The sequence below is a fragment of the Lactuca virosa genome, chromosome 8 (assembly GCF_052849685.1).
Source record: "Lactuca virosa cultivar CGN04683 chromosome 8, Lactuca_virosa_CGN04683_v6, whole genome shotgun sequence".
In the NCBI taxonomy this organism is placed as follows: Eukaryota; Viridiplantae; Streptophyta; class Magnoliopsida; order Asterales; family Asteraceae; genus Lactuca; species Lactuca virosa.
In genome coordinates this window covers 281,536,215-281,554,145 of record NC_136433.1, presented here as the reverse complement: position 1 = coordinate 281,554,145, position 17,931 = coordinate 281,536,215, and the positions used below count along the sequence as shown (strand labels likewise).

The window sequence follows — 17,931 nt, the reverse complement described above, 5'->3', positions numbered from 1 at the left end:
TAAAATGTGAACAGTTTCAATAGTTCAGTGGCAATTTGATAATGAAAAAAAGTTTAGTGACTAAATGTGAACAAAATCGAAAGTTCGTTTCCCTCTAAAAAAGTTCAATGACTAAATGTGAATAAACTTCCTCTTGTATTATGTTTTAGCAAATTATTTATTTTTGTTAAATTCTAGCAACATTTGTTGATGAAGAAATCTATGAAATAAAAAAAACAAAACCCCGAAAAATATATTAAAAAAAACGAAAAACCAAAACCGAAATAAAAAACCAATGGTTTGGTATTTTCCAAAATAAAAAATCAAAATTTCCAATCTGATTTTGGTTTTACAGAAAAATAAACCATTCTCACTGATGTGAATTATGACCATTGGTTTGGCATGCGGAATTAAAGAACAAACAAAGAACACGGTGATTTGGGTGTTTAAGAGATGCATTCGATTATGAAAGGTGTTTACAAAAAATTATCTAGATCTAAATCTACATAATTAAAACACACTAACACTCTCAATGTTACATCTCTCAAGCACACCTCTACATGTGGTATGAACCCACCTTATATAGAGGTGTTTACATGTCTCTCTCTCTCTCATGTCACAAGGCTACAAATTTGTGAAATTTTGTTAAAGGCGGTCCGTGAACGAAACAAAATTTCACAAACATCCAAATCACCTTTCATAATCGAATGCATCTCTTAAACACCTAAATCATCGTGTTCTTTGTGTGTTCTTTAATTCCGCATGCCAAACCAATGATCATAATTCATATCAGTGAGAATAGTTCATTTTTTTGTAAAACCAAAATCAGATTGGAAATTTTGATTTTTTATTTTGGAAAATACCAAACCATTGGTTTTTTATTTCGGTTTCGGTTTTTTGTTTTTTTTAAATATATTTTCTGGGGTTTTGTTTTTTTGTTTTTTATTTTTTTATTTCATAGATTTCTTCATCAACAAATGTTGCTAGAATTTAAAAAAAAAAATAATTTGCAAAAACATAATACAAGAGGAATTTGTTCACATTTAGTCATTGAACTTTTTTAGAGGGAAACAAACTTCCGATTTTGTTCACATTTAGTCACTAAACTTTTTTCATTATCTATTTGTCACTGAACAGCCGGTCATAAGGGTAAAATATGAACAGTTTCAATAGTTCAGTGACAAATAAATAACGAAAAAATATTTAGTGACTAAATGTGAACAAAATCAAAAGTTCATTACCCTTTCAAGTCATTATCCCCGTTATTAAAATACTAATTTACTCATATCATTACTAAAATCTGAATTACATAACAAACTTTCAAGTCGAATATGATATGTGAGGAGATTTTCCATTCTTTCCATACATATGGTAATTATATATTTAAAATAAAATTGTTTAATGGGTTACAGGCCCATCTGATCCCATTTCTGCTCAAGCATTCCAACGTTAAAATTTAGTAACACACAAAGATAGAAAACACTATGAACAAGGTCATTTTTATGATTTTTATATATATATAATATAATATGTACAAATTTCAATACACAGTGAACTCTATATTTAATCGATATTTAATATTTCATGACACTGAAAATAAGAATTTATGAATCTGGAATAGTAAAAGATTCACTCCAACAGTCACAAATTCAAATTTCAAATTTCCGCTGCTCCAACGGTAACCCCGCGCAAGGGCTTTCGTATAAATATGTCTAGACGATTTTGAGGCTCCTCATCGCATTTTGAGCATCTCACTCATAGGCAGATTCACGAATTCAACGTTATCCAAAACCCTACTTTTCCTCTCCCCTTCGTCAATTCAGATCTCATGGATTTCCACAGTCTTACCAGAAAAGAACTTCAATTTCTCTGCAAACTCAACAAGATCGCTGCCAACACCAAAAATCATGTCATGGCGGATGCTCTTCGAGACCTTGATACCGTGAGTTCTTAGATTTTGATTTGATTTGTTTAATTCGTATTATTGTTGTCGCTGGTTTTTTGTCTCGATTTTCTTGCATACATCTTGAGTGAAAGCGTATTTAGGTTTTTGATAAGTTATTGGTGATTTGGTCATGTACTGTTACATCTGATTGCAGTTCGTTTATAGGTTTAACTGTTCACTCGTAAATTGTTCGTGGTTTCGTTATAGTTTCTTAATCGGTTGTGTGTTAGACAGTAAATTCAATTTAGTGAAAAGTTTTTTGAATGTTAGAACTCTTGTTAAGTTCTCCGAAAAACAAATCCTTATTTATAAAATGTTAGGGATTTCATTATGTTCTTCGTGATTTCGTCAATAATTTCTCTATTTTAGCTTAAACTCCGGTTGTTATGCTAAAACAATCACTGATTACAGAAAAATTCGTTTATGATGTTGAATAGGTTGAAGGTATTGAGAAGTTTATCAACGTCACACAGTCTGAAGCAGTTGATTTAGACGAGTCAAAAGAAAATGTCGATGTTTCTCCATGTAAAGTCCCAACCACCAGAAACAGAACGGCGAAAACTACCGAAGTTGAAAATTTGAAGCCGACAAACACCAGGACAACTCGCAGGACAGCTAAGAAAGTAGCCGGAGGAGTTGAAGAATCAAAGAACGAAGCTCTAGAAACTCCAGCCCTTTCCAGCACAAGGAGGAAGGCTCTGGCAACTTCATCTTGCCGGAGTGTTAACAGTCAACTGAATGATTGCGAACTAGATTCAAAAGAAGATAAGAAGTCGCCAGAAGCGGTTGTTGCAAAGGGGCCGAGGAAGGTGGCGACGACTTCAACCACCGTGAGAAAGGAGATTGCTGTGCAGAAAACATATGACACGAGACGTTCCACTAGGCAGACTGAAAAGAAATCTGGAGAGCCAAGAGTGAGGAAGCAAAGTGAAAAGGCAATTGAGATTATTACATTGTCGGATGATGATGATTCATCATCCGATGAGGTATCGACTGTTGATGTTCCAGAGAGCACTTTGAATGCAGGTAAGCAAAACACATTCCCGAGTTGATTATAATTTCTGTTTCGTTCCACTTATTCATCCTTGGTAAAACAATTATGCAGTAATTCCTAATGCAGAAGTGGAAGACATTTGTAATGCCTTGGAGGAACTTGATGTTGATATAAGCGAAGAAAAAGAAGATTCTGGGGAAGTTGACAATCTAAAGCCCGAATCAGGAGAAATCCCAAATCCAAATGAGGAAGGAAATTTAGAAGAAGAACTGAATGAGGAAAAGCCAGAAAAAGATGACATCTCAGGCCCTAATGAAAATGGGGATCTTGAAGAGGAAAAACTCGAAAGTGAGGTTATGGAGTTAGAAGAACAAGATAACATTCTAGATGATAGTACTAATTCAACAGGTGAGAGGTTTTTTCAATGTCTTTTTATAATCGTTTATTCAACACCATTCTATCAAACTAATGTTGAATTACGTGTTTTTTTATTTTTGGTGCAGGAGTTGATGTTATAGAAGAAGAAGAAGAAGAAGAAGAAGAAGAAGCAATCCCAGACAATATTGAGGATTTAAATGGTCCAAGAGAATTGAAACTCGAAGCCGTTTCAGAGATGAACAATGGTAATTAGACATTCAGGATTCAGTTTATAGATTCACCATGTTATATTCTAGAAATTGCTTCGTTACATCTTCTGTTCCTTCAGGTTCTTCAATCATGGATAGTGATATGATTCTTGATACCTCTGAGAATCCAAATGAAAACGAAAGTAGCGCGGATGAAGAAATCTCAAATGACCTGAATTTATCCGAAAACACGGGTATGGATACATCACTTCTAAATATTTGTCTATAGGCTCATGTATGATTCATATAGTCTATAAAGTGATGTATGTACTTTCATTTCAGATGACGAGACCTCGGATGTTATTGCTTCCATTGATAGCATCTCTCCTGTGAAGATTGATTCGAGAATAGTTCATGAAGTGGACGCAAAAGTGGAAGAAAAAGAAGAAATTTGTGAATTTGACAATCAAAAATCAGAATTGTCGGAAACCTTGGATGTGATCCCCACCATCGATAGCCTCTCCCCCATAACAGAAGAAGTTGAAGATCATCAGCCGGAAGTTTCCACTGAGGTGGCTGTTGAACTTTCCGGTGAAATATCAGCCGTTTTTGAAAGTTCTTTATCCATCAAAGAGAATGATATGCTCAAAACACCATTAATTTCCACCACCAGGAGAACAACTCCGGCGACTTCATCCCGCCGAACTGTGAACAGTCAAATGAAAGGTCAGAAGATGGAGTGGGGCACACCTGCAACGGTTGTAGCAAGCAGTCGGAGAAAGGTTGCTACGCCTTCAACCACCGTGAAAAGTGAAGCTACTATGCAGAAAACTCCGGCGACTTCATCTCGCCGGAATGTGAACAGTCAAATGAAAAAAGGTAAGACGATGGAGTCGTGCACCCCTGCAACGGTTGTAGCAAGCGGTCGGAGAAAGGTGTCGACGCCTTCAACCACCGTGAAAAAGGAAGCTACTATGCAGATGGAGGTCTGCTCTAGAAAGTCAACAAGGTTGACTGAAAAGAAATGTGGAGATTCATTAGTGAAGAAGGTGATTGAAAAGACTGAAAAGATTGATTCACTGTTGGATGAAGTGAATGCGATATTCCAAGAGGTTTTCTCTGTTGATGTTGCAGAAAACGCCATTGATTCAGGTAGAAAGAAATCTCCCAATTCTTGATTTGTTTTTTTTAATTTAAATTTCTTGTTAAAATCAATAATTATGTTTCCAGATGCAAAAATGGATTCAAATGAAATGACAAAGCCATGTGAAAATGTGGATATTGAAGACGAGAAACTCGAATTGATTCCAGAAGAACACTTGGAGAGCTTTCATGAAGATAATGCTGACGTGGAATTAGATGAAACTTCAAAGCCATGTGAAAATGTGGAATTTGAAGATGAGAAACTCGAATTGATTGCAGAAGAACAATCGAAGAGCTTTGTTGAAGATAATGCTGACGTGGAATCAGATGGAACTTCGAAGGCATGTGAAATTGCAGATTTTGAAGAGAAGAAACCAGAATTGACAGAAGAACTCTCGAAGAGCTTTGTTGAAGATAATGCTGACGTGGAATCAGATGAAACTACAAATCCTTGTGAAAATGTTGATTTTGAAGAGGAGGAACATGATCTGATTCCAGAAGAACACTCGGAGAACTTTCTAGAAGATAATGCTGACGTGGAATTTGTTGAAACATCAAAACCATGTGAAAATGTGGATTTTGAAGGATCTTCTTCCATTGAAGAGAAAAACCAACTCTCTCCAAATCCATCAACTTTGTTTGATCTTATCAGCCACCCAACCCCGGCACATCCGACCACCAGGATGAAAACTCCGGCGACTTCATCTCGCCGGAAAGAGAAGTGTCAACTTAAAAACTGTGAGGAAGATGCAAAAGAAGGTGAGAAGATAGAGTGGTGCACACCTGGTATAGCAACTGAAAGAAGCAGCAGGTCAACTAGGTTGACTGAAAAGAAATCTGAAAAGTCAACAGTGAAAAACGAAAGTGAAAAGGTTATTAAGATTGATGAAGCCAATGTGAATTTCGAAGAGGTTTTTCCTGATGAAGTTCTAGAAAACGCCATGGATGCAGGTAGAAAGAAATTCACCAATTCTTGATTTGTATTTATTTTTTATTCTTTAATATTCTAGTTTTTTATTGCTAAAACCAAAAAAATTCAGGTAATCCAGATGCGAAATTGGAAGATGTTTGTAATTCCTTTGAGAAACTTGAAATGATTCCATGTGAAAATGTTGATTTTGAAGAGGAGAAACGCGAATTGATGATTAAAGGACACTCGGAGAGCATTCTTGATGATGATGCTGACGTGGAATCAGAAGAAATTTCAAACCCATGTGCAAATTTTGATTTAGAACACTCGGAGAACAATGTTAATGGTAATTTTTTTCCAAAATCTATCAAATTACAACAATGCCATTGAGATACAAACCAATTAGGTATATGAATATTATTAATTAATAAAGAAGAAATATTGTGTTTCCTTTTTTCAGGGTCATCAACCATGGTCAACGAAAAAGTTGACTCAGATTCATATGAAGAAGAAAACCAAATTACTAAAATTGGTGTCGCTACTCCAATGAAGAAAATTGGTGGATTTGTTTCGGATGACAAAGAGAACAAGAGTGTGATTGTTTATGGAAACAAGATGAAGAAAGAAAAAGATGAGAATGTTGTTATGAAGGAGAATTTACAAGATGCAAGTTTGAGGCAACTAAGGAAGAAGCTGAAGGCGTTGACTTTGAAGACTATGAATGCGGATAATAAAGAAGCAAGACCAGCACTTCAAACACTGTGTGAGAACCAACTGGTGGGTGGTGAAACGAAGAATTGAAGAGAGATAATTTGTGTTGGTTTAATGTTTGTTTATTTGGTTTGATATTTTATAGTTCAAGGGAGTTTTAAAATCCTTGGATTTGGATCCTCATGCTAAATTGAAAAACTTGTATGAGAGAGGTTAATGATGATAAGTAATTAGTTGTTGAAATGTGGGTTGATAATTTTGAAATCGAACATATATTTCTGGAACAAATTGTAGGTCTATTCCTATCCACCGTTTGGGGTTTCATTTTGAAAGTTATACATATATCTCATTCCAAGTAGGGGTGAGCAAACACAAACCAAGAAACCGAGAAACCGACTAAAACCGACGAAACCGAAACCGAAAAAACCGAAACCGAAGCAAAACCGACGGTTAGGGTTTGAGTTTTTTAAAAACCGAAAAGTCGGGTTCGGTTTCGGTTTTTACCCAGAAACCGACCCATCCAACCCGAGAAACCGACCGATACTTAAAACCGACAAACCGCCCCAAGAAACCGACCCATCCAACCCGAGAAACCAACTCATATTTGATTGTTTTTTGGTTGTAACTAGTGATAGACTATTTGGTTGTAACTTGTGATAGACTATTTGGTTGTAAGACTCATGTTTTTTGAAGTATTTAACTTCAATTCGGTGTTTTTGAAGTATCTAACTTCTTGCTTCATTTTTGGAAAATGGGTTAAAACCCAAAACCCATGATTTAAACCCATAACCCGTGAGTGTATGGGTTGAACCCAAGAAATCGAAAAACCGACCACAGAACCTAAGAAACCGAACCGACCAGAAACTGATCCTATTGGGTTCTGAAAACCAGAAACCAAACATTTATGGGTTGGGTTGGGTTTGGGTCCAAAACCGACCCAAACCGACCCATGCATAACCCTAATCCAAGTCAGGTCTATTCCTATCCTCATCCACCATGTGAGGATATTTAATTTCTTTGAAAATAGAAATAACTTAATTTGAAATCTAGTTGGTTAGCCAATAGTCAAAAATAGCCACCCAAATCGCATACAAAATTTCTCTCTAATGGAGGCTCTAGAGACATCAGGTTGGATTTGGAACATGTCATATATTTGTAATTAAGTAAGTCAATGCACAGAATGAACAAGCCATCAACAATTTCGAAGGACGAAACAACAGTTGGAAGGACGAAATTGCAGTGAGTTTAGTCAAGTTTGGAAGTGCTTAATCGATTAGCCGAACGTTGTGAGTTATTTGTGACAACCAACTTCCGTCATTGGTTGGATTCGCGAACTGTTTCATTATGACCGACTAATGAAATGGACGCGGAAGAACGTCTATATATTTTTTTTTATATAAAAAAGAACACGGATGCTTCGCACGGATGTGATACATTTCAATCATTATTGTTACTACATCGCACGGATGCTTCGCTATGTGTTTAGGATTCAAGGGATTTTATAATGAATGACTGATTTTATACTTTTTCAATCGAGGACGGTGTGAGTTGTTTTGCTATAAATTCTCAACCTAAATTGATCTGAACATGTATAACTCAATTTAATTATTAAATTTATATTTTTTTGTTGTGAACTTATGGTTTTATATAATTGTGAACTTATGGTTTTATCAAATCCAACAAAGGGGTATTACAGTAGTTGGGATTTGTTCTACCATTCAAGGTATACATTACAATAATTGAAAATTTATTTCATAAATTACTCATTTATATGATAATATTAATTTAGTACTAACAAAATGTGTTTCGTATTTGTTAGATATAGATATAGGAGATGTTTTTCTATGTTCGTAAAAAATATGTCTTACGTCAAAATACTCAAATTCCTCGTATAAAATGGTGGTATCAGAGCGGACTTGGGAAAACATTTACGACATTTACAATGTCGATCATGATGAGGCTCGTCAACCAAGATGTGAGATGGTTGCATCTGAGGCCGATGCTGCTACTTCATATTATTTGTCATATCTCAAAACCATTCAATATCACTTGTCCGTAATCCTTTCCCCTTGTACGAAATAACTATAGGAAACGTGTAAGCACACCGCTAAAATAAAAAAATAGTATACTTTTTAACTACGTTTTCTGATATTAAAAAAAGATTTGCATGCGGTTTCTTCATCCAGTCCCTCGTCTAGCAAAATGCATTCAATCGATTCTACACAACGAACCCCTCCATTGACAATTGACAACCAAACTGCACATGCATTTTGCTTGTCAGTATTGCAAACCCGCCTTAAGGCATTTTTCCTAATAGCAAGCTTAAGCTCATCTTTGTTGTTGAATATATCTAGAAGCTCGATCTTTTGACTTGTGTCTACCCTCTGTAATGAATTATTTACATTATCATTGACCGGACATGAAGGAAAAGGGTGGATTCCATACAACATGGTATCTAAATACATATGTTTAGGTTCATCATTTGATTCTTCTCCACCATAATTACTCTCTAAGTCGGATATATCTGACTTTATACAGTTGGTAAACTCCCTGAAACCTTGTAGTTCACCATCATTCAAAAAAAGAACTTTTTCTTTTCCAGTTTCATTGCCGACCTGATTAACCATACATTGTGGTTTGTGATCAAAGTAATCATGTTCCAACATCAGCATCACTAACGTACTATAATTCTACGGTTCCACATACAGAATCAGTGGATGTACTACGTTTTCATTTTCAGTGACACTATGATATTGAGGTACATTAGGAGTGATAAAAGTACATATTGGGTTGTTGCATAGTTTTCTGATGGATATGTTTTCTCCAAATGCTTTTAAAATATCGTCGCCTTCGTTAGCACCATCACTTTTATCAACCACCACATACACATACACAACTGTAACATTCCATTTAAAATTAATTAAATAAATAATAAACTCTGAAGCCCCGAGATGTAATCTTTAATATTATTTTATATTGTTGTAGCCAAAATCAATAATATTTAGCGGGGTGTTGGTTTCGGGGAGTTAAATATCATAATTTTGGATTTTGGGGTTAAAAGTGTAAGTTATGGATTTATTTTGAAAAGATTCTCAGACGTCAGGGGGTGTATGGTATCTTTTGGACTTATATTGAATAGATTTTGGAGGCTAAGGGGTTGCATGGTAACTTTTGGGCTAGTGTTGAAAAGATTATATAAGGGAGGGACTAGTTGTGTCAATTTTGATAGGAAGTTGGGAGCATGGAGACGGGACTTTAAACCCGATACCTCCCTACCCGTTGGATGGATGCGCCTTAAGAAACCCGTCACCATGCTAAAACCCTAACCCTAGGTTAGTCAGCCGCCATCGTTTTGGAGTCCTCCAGCCTCTACCGTCCATGTAACTCATTTTTCGATCAGTTAGTGGCCACCAAGCAACCACCGTCGAGGAACCTACTTTAAGGTCCGTTCTTCTTCTCCTTCAACAGACGCTGCTGTCGTCAACGTGTGTGCAACGCAAGGACCGCCACATTCTTCTTCTTCTGCTGCTACTGTGGTCGTTTACGGTGGCACTTCTTCTTGGATCTTCGGTGCTACATCACAGCCACGTCTGCCGCCCGCCGTACTCCGTCACTCCGCCGTCGCCCACCTCCATGGATCAAATGCAACAGCTTGGTGTGTGTGTTCTGCTCGTGCGTGGGTGCGTGTTTTAGTTGTTGTATGACTGTGGAATGTTCGTTTGGCCAGAAAAACCCCGAGAAAACCACCATGGTTGCCGTCGTGTGGTATACATTACAGTAATTGATAATTCATTTCATAAATTACTCATTTAGATGATAATATTACTTAGTACTAACAAAATGTGTTTCGTATTTGTTAGATATAGATATAGGAGATGTTTCCCTATGTTGGTAGAAAATATGTCTTACGTCAAAATGCTCGAATTCCTCGTATAAAATGGTGGTATCAGAGCGGACTTAGGAAAACGTTTATGACATTTACAATGTCGATCATGATGAGGCTCGTCAACCAAGATGTGAGATGGTTGCATCTGAGGCCGAGGCTGCTACTTCATATTATTTGTCATATCTCAAAACCATTCAAGATCACTTGTCCCTAATCCCTTCCCCTGTACGAAATAACTATAGGAATCATGTAAGCACACTGTTAAAATAAAAAAGTAGTATACTTTTTAACTACGTTTTCTGATATTAAAAAATAATTGCCTGCAGTTTCTTCATCCAGTCCCTCGTCTAGCAAAATGCATTCAATTGATTCTACACAACGAACCCCTCCATTGACAATTGACAACCAAACTGCAACATGCATTCTGCTTGTCTTGTATTGCAAAACTGCCTCAAGGGATTTTTCCGAATAGCGAGCTTAAGGTCATCTTTGTTGTTGAATATATCTAGAAGCTCGATCTTTTGACTTGTGTCTACCCTTTGTAATGGATTATTTACATTATCATTGACCGGACATGAAGGAAAAGGGTGGATACCATACAACATGGTATCTAAATACATATGTTTAGGTTCATCATCTGATTCTTCTCCACCATAATTACTCTATAAGTCGGATATATCTAACTTTATACAATTGGTAAACTCCCTGAAACCTTGTAGTTCACCATCATTCAAAAAAGGAACTTTTTCTTTTCCAGTTTCATTGCCGACCTGATTAACCATACCTTGTGGTTTGTGATCAAAGTAATCATGTACCAACATCAGCATCACTAACGTACTATAATTCTATGGTTCCACATACAGAATAAGTGGATGTACTACGTTTTCATTTTCAGTGACACTATGATATTGAGGTACATTAGGAGTGATAAAAGTACATAATGGGTTGTTGCATAGTTTTCTGATGGATATGTTTTCTCCAAATGCTATTAAAATATCATCGCCTTCGTCAGCACCATCACTTTTATCAACCACCACATACACATTGTAACATCCCAAATTTCGAGGCCAAAAATTTTCATTTTTAATTAAGTAATTCATAAAACAGTTCACCAAAACGTTGTCAATATTACATCAACTTATAAAAACCATAATGTCGTGTCTCAAAACCATATCATCAGAAGTAATGAAAATCAGAGTACAATCCCAGAAACTCAATGCGGAAACCATGTGTGTGTGTGATGCGCTGCTACACCGCCGACTCCTTCCCCTTAGACGAAGAGGTACCTGAAACCAAAACTAAAACTGTAAGCACGAAGCTTAGTGAGCTCCCCCATCATACCCATACCAAAATAATATATGACCCTCGGTATCTTTCACCCGGTAACTGTCAAGCATAACCGGGAGCTGGACTCCCCCTCGGTATCTTTCAACCGGTAATCGGGAACTACCCTCCCCTTCGATATCTTTCAACCAGTATCTGGGAACTACCCTCCCATTCGGTATCTTTCAACCGGTAATCAGGGACTATTTCACCCCTCCTACTGTTAACACATAATAAGCACAATAAGCATAACAATCATAACCATATCAAGCACAGTAAGCATAACACATATCAAGTCCCAGATAATTATCACAAAGACAATCATCTAACCAGTACTCTTACTTGTGGGCTGGCATTGTGGCCGTAGACCCACCCCTACTAGGAGAAGACTCACCTCAAAGTCGTGTAGTGTCCGAATTGTCCTCGGCGTGAAAACCGACTCCCCTCGACTCCTCAATCCCTACATGACAACCCCATCCAAACTATCAACTTGTACTGGCAACCCTAACCAGGGTCAACTCAAATCCGGTCAAAGTCAACTTTGATCAAAGTCAACATCCAATTGACTTGACTCGCCGAGTTGGTCTACCAACTCGTCGAGTCCATACTTCTCTAACCCAAACAAATCCCCGTCTTTACTCGTCGAGTCTAGCAAGAACTCGACGGGTACTTCTTCAATCATACCATCGGGGCCATCTTCATCCGACTCGCCGAGTTCGACCTTGAACTCGTCGAGTTCATCTCCCTCATAAGAATGTGTCCAGTCTATGAATCGTCGAGTTGTATGAACAACTCATCGAGTCCATCTTCAAAGATTGGAAGATTGCCTTGGACTCGCCGAGTCTGCTCAAACACTCGTCGAGGCCTATAATTCCCAGGTCTATAATCCCGTCCATCTTTGTTGAGTCCTTCTCCAGAATCAACTAGACCCCCAAAACAACAAGGGTTGGAGAACCACCACCCGACTCGTCGAGTCCTAAGAACAACTCGCCAAGTCCACTAAAGTCCATGTCCATAAACTCGATTTCTGTCAAGCTCATCTCATCCAAATGGTAGATCTGACCTCCTAGGGCCAATATAGCACGTAAAGCCACGAACTTTACGTCCATGCATGGGTCTTTTAGCCCTAAAGGACTACAAATGATGTCTAAAAGATGAATGGGGCTCTCATGGCCATAAAGTTGGCACCTTTATGCCATGAGACCCCTCAAATGACCAAGATCTGAAGTCAATACTCCCTATAACACTTCACAACCCGAAAATGGCTTAGAAAGCCCTAAATATACACAAAATCCAAGCCCTAAAGATGAATAAACACATGGAAGATCAAGGCAGGAGCTTTTTTACCTTAAATGAGTTGGAAATGGAACACAATCTCTGGATCTCCAAGCTCCAACTTGAACTCCCAAGCTCCTTTCCCCTTCTCAAGCTTCACAATCCACCAAAATGCACTAAAATGGCCTTAGAATACTCAAACAAGGCTAGGGTTTCGATATGATATCTTCTGGGAGTATAAGGGACGATGGAGGTTGAGATAAGTTGTTTAAATAGGGTGCAAACCCTCAAATTTAGGGTTTCACTCAAACAACACCTACTCGCCGAGTCGGTCTCCCGACTCGTCGAGTAGGTCACTTTAACTCCCCGCGGATCACGACTCTACTCGACGAGTTGGGCCACCAAATCGTCGAGTCCCAGAGAAAAATACATGAAATTCTTAAATTGAATACGTACCAGGAATCAGGTGTTACACACATACACAACTGTAACATTCCGTTTAAAATTAATTAAATAAATAATAAACTCTGAAGCCCCGAGATGTAATCTTTATTATTATTTTATACTGTTGTAGCCAAAATCAATAATATTTAGCGGGGTGTTGGTTTCGGGGAGTTAAATGTCATAATTTTGGATGTTTGGGGTTAAAAGTGTAAGTTCTGGATTTATTTTGAAAAGATTCTCAGAAGTCAGGGGGTGTTTTGTATCTTTTGGACTTATACTGAATAGATTTTGGAGGCTAAGGGGCTGCATGATAACTTTTGGGCTGGTGTTAAAAAGATTATATAAGGAAGGGACTTGTTGTGTCAATTTTGATAAGAACTTGGGAGCATGGAGACGGGACTTTAAACCTGATACCTCCCTACCCGTTGGATGGATACGCCTTCATAAACCCGTCACCATGCTAAAACCCTAACCCTAGGTTGGTCAGCCACCATCGTTTGGGAGTCCTCCAGCCTCCGCCGTCCATGTAACTCATTTTCCGATCAGTTAGCGACCACCAAGCAATCACCGTTGAGGAACCTATTCTAAGGACCTTTCTTCTTCTCCTTCAACAGCCGCTGTTGTTGGCAACGTGTATGCACCGCAAGGACCGCCACATTCTTCTTCTTCTGCTGCTACTCTGGTCGTTCACAATGGCACTTCTTCTCGGATCTTCGGTGCTACTTCACAGCCACGTCTGTCGTCCCCCGTTCGCTGTCACTCTGTCGTCGTCCACCTCCATGGATCAAAAGAAACAACTCGGTAGCGAGCTTAAGCTCATCTTTGTTGTTGAATATATCTAGAAGCTCGATCTTTTGACTTGTGTCTACCCTCTGTAATGAATTATTTACATTATCATTGACCGGATATGAAGGAAAAGGGTGGATTCCATACAACATGGTATCTAAATACATATGTTTAGGTTCATCATTTGATTCTTCTCCACCATAATTACTCTCTAAGTCGGATATATCTGACTTTATACAGTTGGTAAACTCCCTGAAACCTTGTAGTTCACCATCATTCAAAAAAGGAACTTTTTCTTTTCCAGTTTCATTGTCGACCTGATTAACCATACCTTGTGGTTTGTGATCAAAGTAATCATGTACCAACATCAGCATCACTAACGTACTATAATTCTACGGTTCCACATACAAAATCAGTGGATGTACTACGTTTTCATTTTCAGTGACACTATGATATTGAGGTACATTAGGAGTGATAAAAGTACATATTGGGTTGTTGCATAGTTTTCTGATGGATATGTTTTCTCCAAATGCTTTTAAAATATCGTCGCCTTCGTTAGCACCATCACTTTTATCAACCACCACATACACATACACAACTGTAACATTTCATTTAAAATTAATTAAATAAATAATAAACTCTGAAGCCCCGAGATGTAATCTTTAATATTATTTTATATTGTTGTAGCCAAAATCAATAATATTTAGCGGGGTGTTGGTTTCGGGGAGTTAAATATCATAATTTTGGATTTTGGGGGTTAAAAGTGTAAGTTATGGATTTTTGTTTTGAAAAGATTCTCAAAAGTCAGGGGTTGTATGGTATCTTTTGGACTTACATTGAAAAGATTTTGGAGGCTAAGGGGTTGCATGGTAACTTTTGGGCTTGTGTTGAAAAGATTATATAAGGGAGGGACTAGGTGTGTCAATTTTGATAGGAAGTTGGGAGCATGGAGACGGGACTTTAAACCCGATACCTCCCTACCCGTTGGATGGATGCGCCTTAAGAAACCCGTCACCATCCTAAAACCCTAACCCTGGGTTAGTCAGCCGCCATCGTTTTGGAGTCCTCCAGCCTCTACCGTCCATGTAACTCATTTTTCGATCAGTTAGTGGCCACCAAGCAACCACCGTCGAGGAACCTACTTTAAGGACCGTTCTTCTTCTCCTTCAACAGACGCTGCTGTCGTCAACGTGTGTGCAACCCAAGGACCGCCACATTCTTCTTCTTCTGCTGCTACTGTGGTCGTTTACGGTGGCACTTCTTCTCGGATCTTCGGTGCTACATCACAGCCACGTCTGCCGCCCGCCGTTCTCCATCACTCCGTCGTCGCCCACCTCCATGGATCAAATGAAATAGCTCGGTGTGTGTGTTCTGCTCGTGCGTGGGTGCGTGTTTTGGTTGTTGTATGATTGTGGATGTTCGTTTGGCCAGAAAACCCCCGAGAAAACCACCATGGTTGCCGTCGTGTGGTATACATTACAGTAATTGATTATTCATTTCATAAATTACTCATTTAGATGATAATATTACTTAGTACAAACAAAATGTGTTTCGTATTTGTTAGATATAGATATAGGAGATGTTTCCCTATGTTCGTAGAAAATATGTCTTACGTCAAAATACTCGAATTCCTCGTATAAAATGGTGGTATCATAGCGGACTTGGGAAAACGTTTACGACATTTACAATGTCGATCATGATGAGGCTCGTCAACCAAGATGTGAGATGGTTGCATCTGAGGCCGAGGCTGCTACTTCATATTATTTGTCATATCTCAAAACTATTCAAGATCACTTGTCCCTAATCCCTTCCCCTGTACGAAATAACTATGGGAAACATGTAAGCACACTGCTAAAATAAAAAAGTAGTATACTTTTTAACTACGTTTTCTGATATGAAAAAAATAATTGCATGCGGTTTCTTCATCCAGTGCCTCGTCTAGCAAAATGCATTTAATCGATTCTACACAACGAACCCCTCCATTGACAATTGACAACCAAACTGCACATGCATTCTGCTTGTCCTATATTGCAAACCTGCCTCAAGGGATTTTTCCTAATAGCGAGCTTAAGCTCATCTTTGTTGTTGAATATATCTAGAAGCTCGATCTTTTCACTTGTGTCTACCCTCTGTAATGGATTATTTACATTATCATTGACCGGACATGAAGGCAAAGGGTGGATAACGTACAACATGGTATCTAAATACATATGTTTAGGTTCATCATCTGATTCTTCTCCACCATAATTACTCTCTAAGTCGTATATATCTAACTTTATACACTTGGTAAACTCCCTGAAACCTTGTAGTTCACCATCATTCAAAAAAGGAACTTTTTCTTTTCCAGTTTCATTGCCGACCTGATTAACCATACCTTGTGGTTTGTGATCAAAGTAATCATGTACCAACATCAGCATCACTAACGTACTATAATTCTATGGTTCCACATACAGAATAAGTGGATGTACTACGTTTTCATTTTCAGTGACACTATGATATTGAGGTACATTAGGAGTGATAAAAGTACATAATGGGTTGTTGCATAGTTTTCTGATGGATATGTAAATGCTATTAAAATATCGTCGCCTTCGTCAGCACCATCACTTTTATCAACCACCACATACACATTGTAACATCCCAAATTTCGAGGCCGAAAATTTTCATTTTTAATTAAGTAATTCATAAAACAGTTCACCAAAACGTTGGCAATATTACATCAACTTATAAAAACCATAATGTCCTGTCTCAAAACCATATCATCAGAAGTAATGAAAATCAGAGTACAATCCCAGAAACTCAATGCGGAAACCATGTGTGTGTGTGATGCGTCGCTACACCGCCGACTCCTTCCCCTTAGACGAAGAGGTACCTGAAACCAAAACTAAAACTGTAAGCACGAAGCTTAGTGAGCTCCCCCATCATACCCATACCAAAATAATATATGACCCTCGGTATCTTTCACCCGGTAACTGTCAAGCATAACCGGGAGCTGGACTCCCCCTCGGTATCTTTCAACCGGTAACCGGGAACTACCCTCCCCTTCGCTATCTTTCAACCAGTATCTGGGAACTACCCTCCCCTTCGGTATCTTTCAACCGGTAACCAGGGACTATTTCACCCCTCCTACTGCTAACACATAATAAGCACAATAAGCATAACAATCATAACCATATCAAGCACAGTAAGCATAACACATATCAAGTCCCAGATAATTATCACAAAGACAATCATCTAACCAGTACTCTTACTTGTGGGCTGGCATTGTGGTCGTAGACCCACCCCTACTAGGAGAAGAATCACCTCAAAGTTGTGTAGTGTCCGAACTGTCCTCGGCATGAAAACCGACTCCCCTTGACTCCTCAATCCCTACATGACAACCCCATCCAAACTATCAACTTGTACTTGCAACCCTAAATAGGGTCAACTCAAATCCGGTCAAAGTCAACTTTGATCAATGTCAACATCCAGTTGACATGACTCGCCGAGTTGGTCTGGCAACTCGTCGAGTCCATACTTCTCTAACCCAAACAAATCCCTGTCTTTACTCGTCGAGTCTAGCAAGAACTCGACGGGTTCTTCTTCAATCCTACCATCGGGGCCATCTTCATCCGACTCACCGAGTTCGACCTTGAACTCGTCGAGTTCATCTCCCTCATAAGAATGTGTCCAGTCTATGACTCGCCGAGTTGTATGAACAACTCGTCGAGTCCATCTTCAAAGATTGGAAGATTTCCTTGGACTCGTCGAGGCCTATAATTCCCAGGTCTATAATCTCGTCCATCTTTGTTGAGTCCTTCTCCAGACTCAACTAGACCCCTAAAACAACAAGGGTTGGAGAACCACCACCCGACTCGTCGAGTCCTAAGAACAACTCGCCGAGTCCACTAAAGTCCATGTCCATAAACTCGATTTTTGTCAAGCTCATCTCATCCAAATTGTAGATCTGATCTCCTAGGGCCGATATAGCAT

At 38.5% G+C, this 17,931-nt stretch overlaps 1 protein-coding gene across 2 annotated transcripts; it reads left to right on the top strand.

The window, feature by feature from the left end:
- Positions 1-1,705: 1,705 nt before the first annotated feature.
- Positions 1,706-6,536, top strand: LOC145132237 (uncharacterized). Of its 2 annotated transcripts, none has more exons than XM_079066945.1 (9): positions 1,706-1,921; positions 2,362-2,950; positions 3,045-3,326; positions 3,422-3,541; positions 3,625-3,738; positions 3,827-4,636; positions 4,715-5,578; positions 5,668-5,883; positions 5,998-6,536. In XM_079066945.1, the coding sequence occupies exons 1-9, from the start codon at positions 1,808-1,810 to the stop codon at positions 6,336-6,338; spliced, it is 3,450 nt and encodes a 1,149-aa protein (XP_078923071.1). In that variant the 5' UTR covers positions 1,706-1,807; the 3' UTR covers positions 6,339-6,536. The 2 variants fall into 2 exon arrangements, with proteins under 2 accessions (XP_078923071.1, XP_078923070.1); XM_079066944.1 differs by having other exon boundaries at positions 3,030-3,326.
- The last annotated feature ends 11,395 nt before the right edge of the window (positions 6,537-17,931 follow it).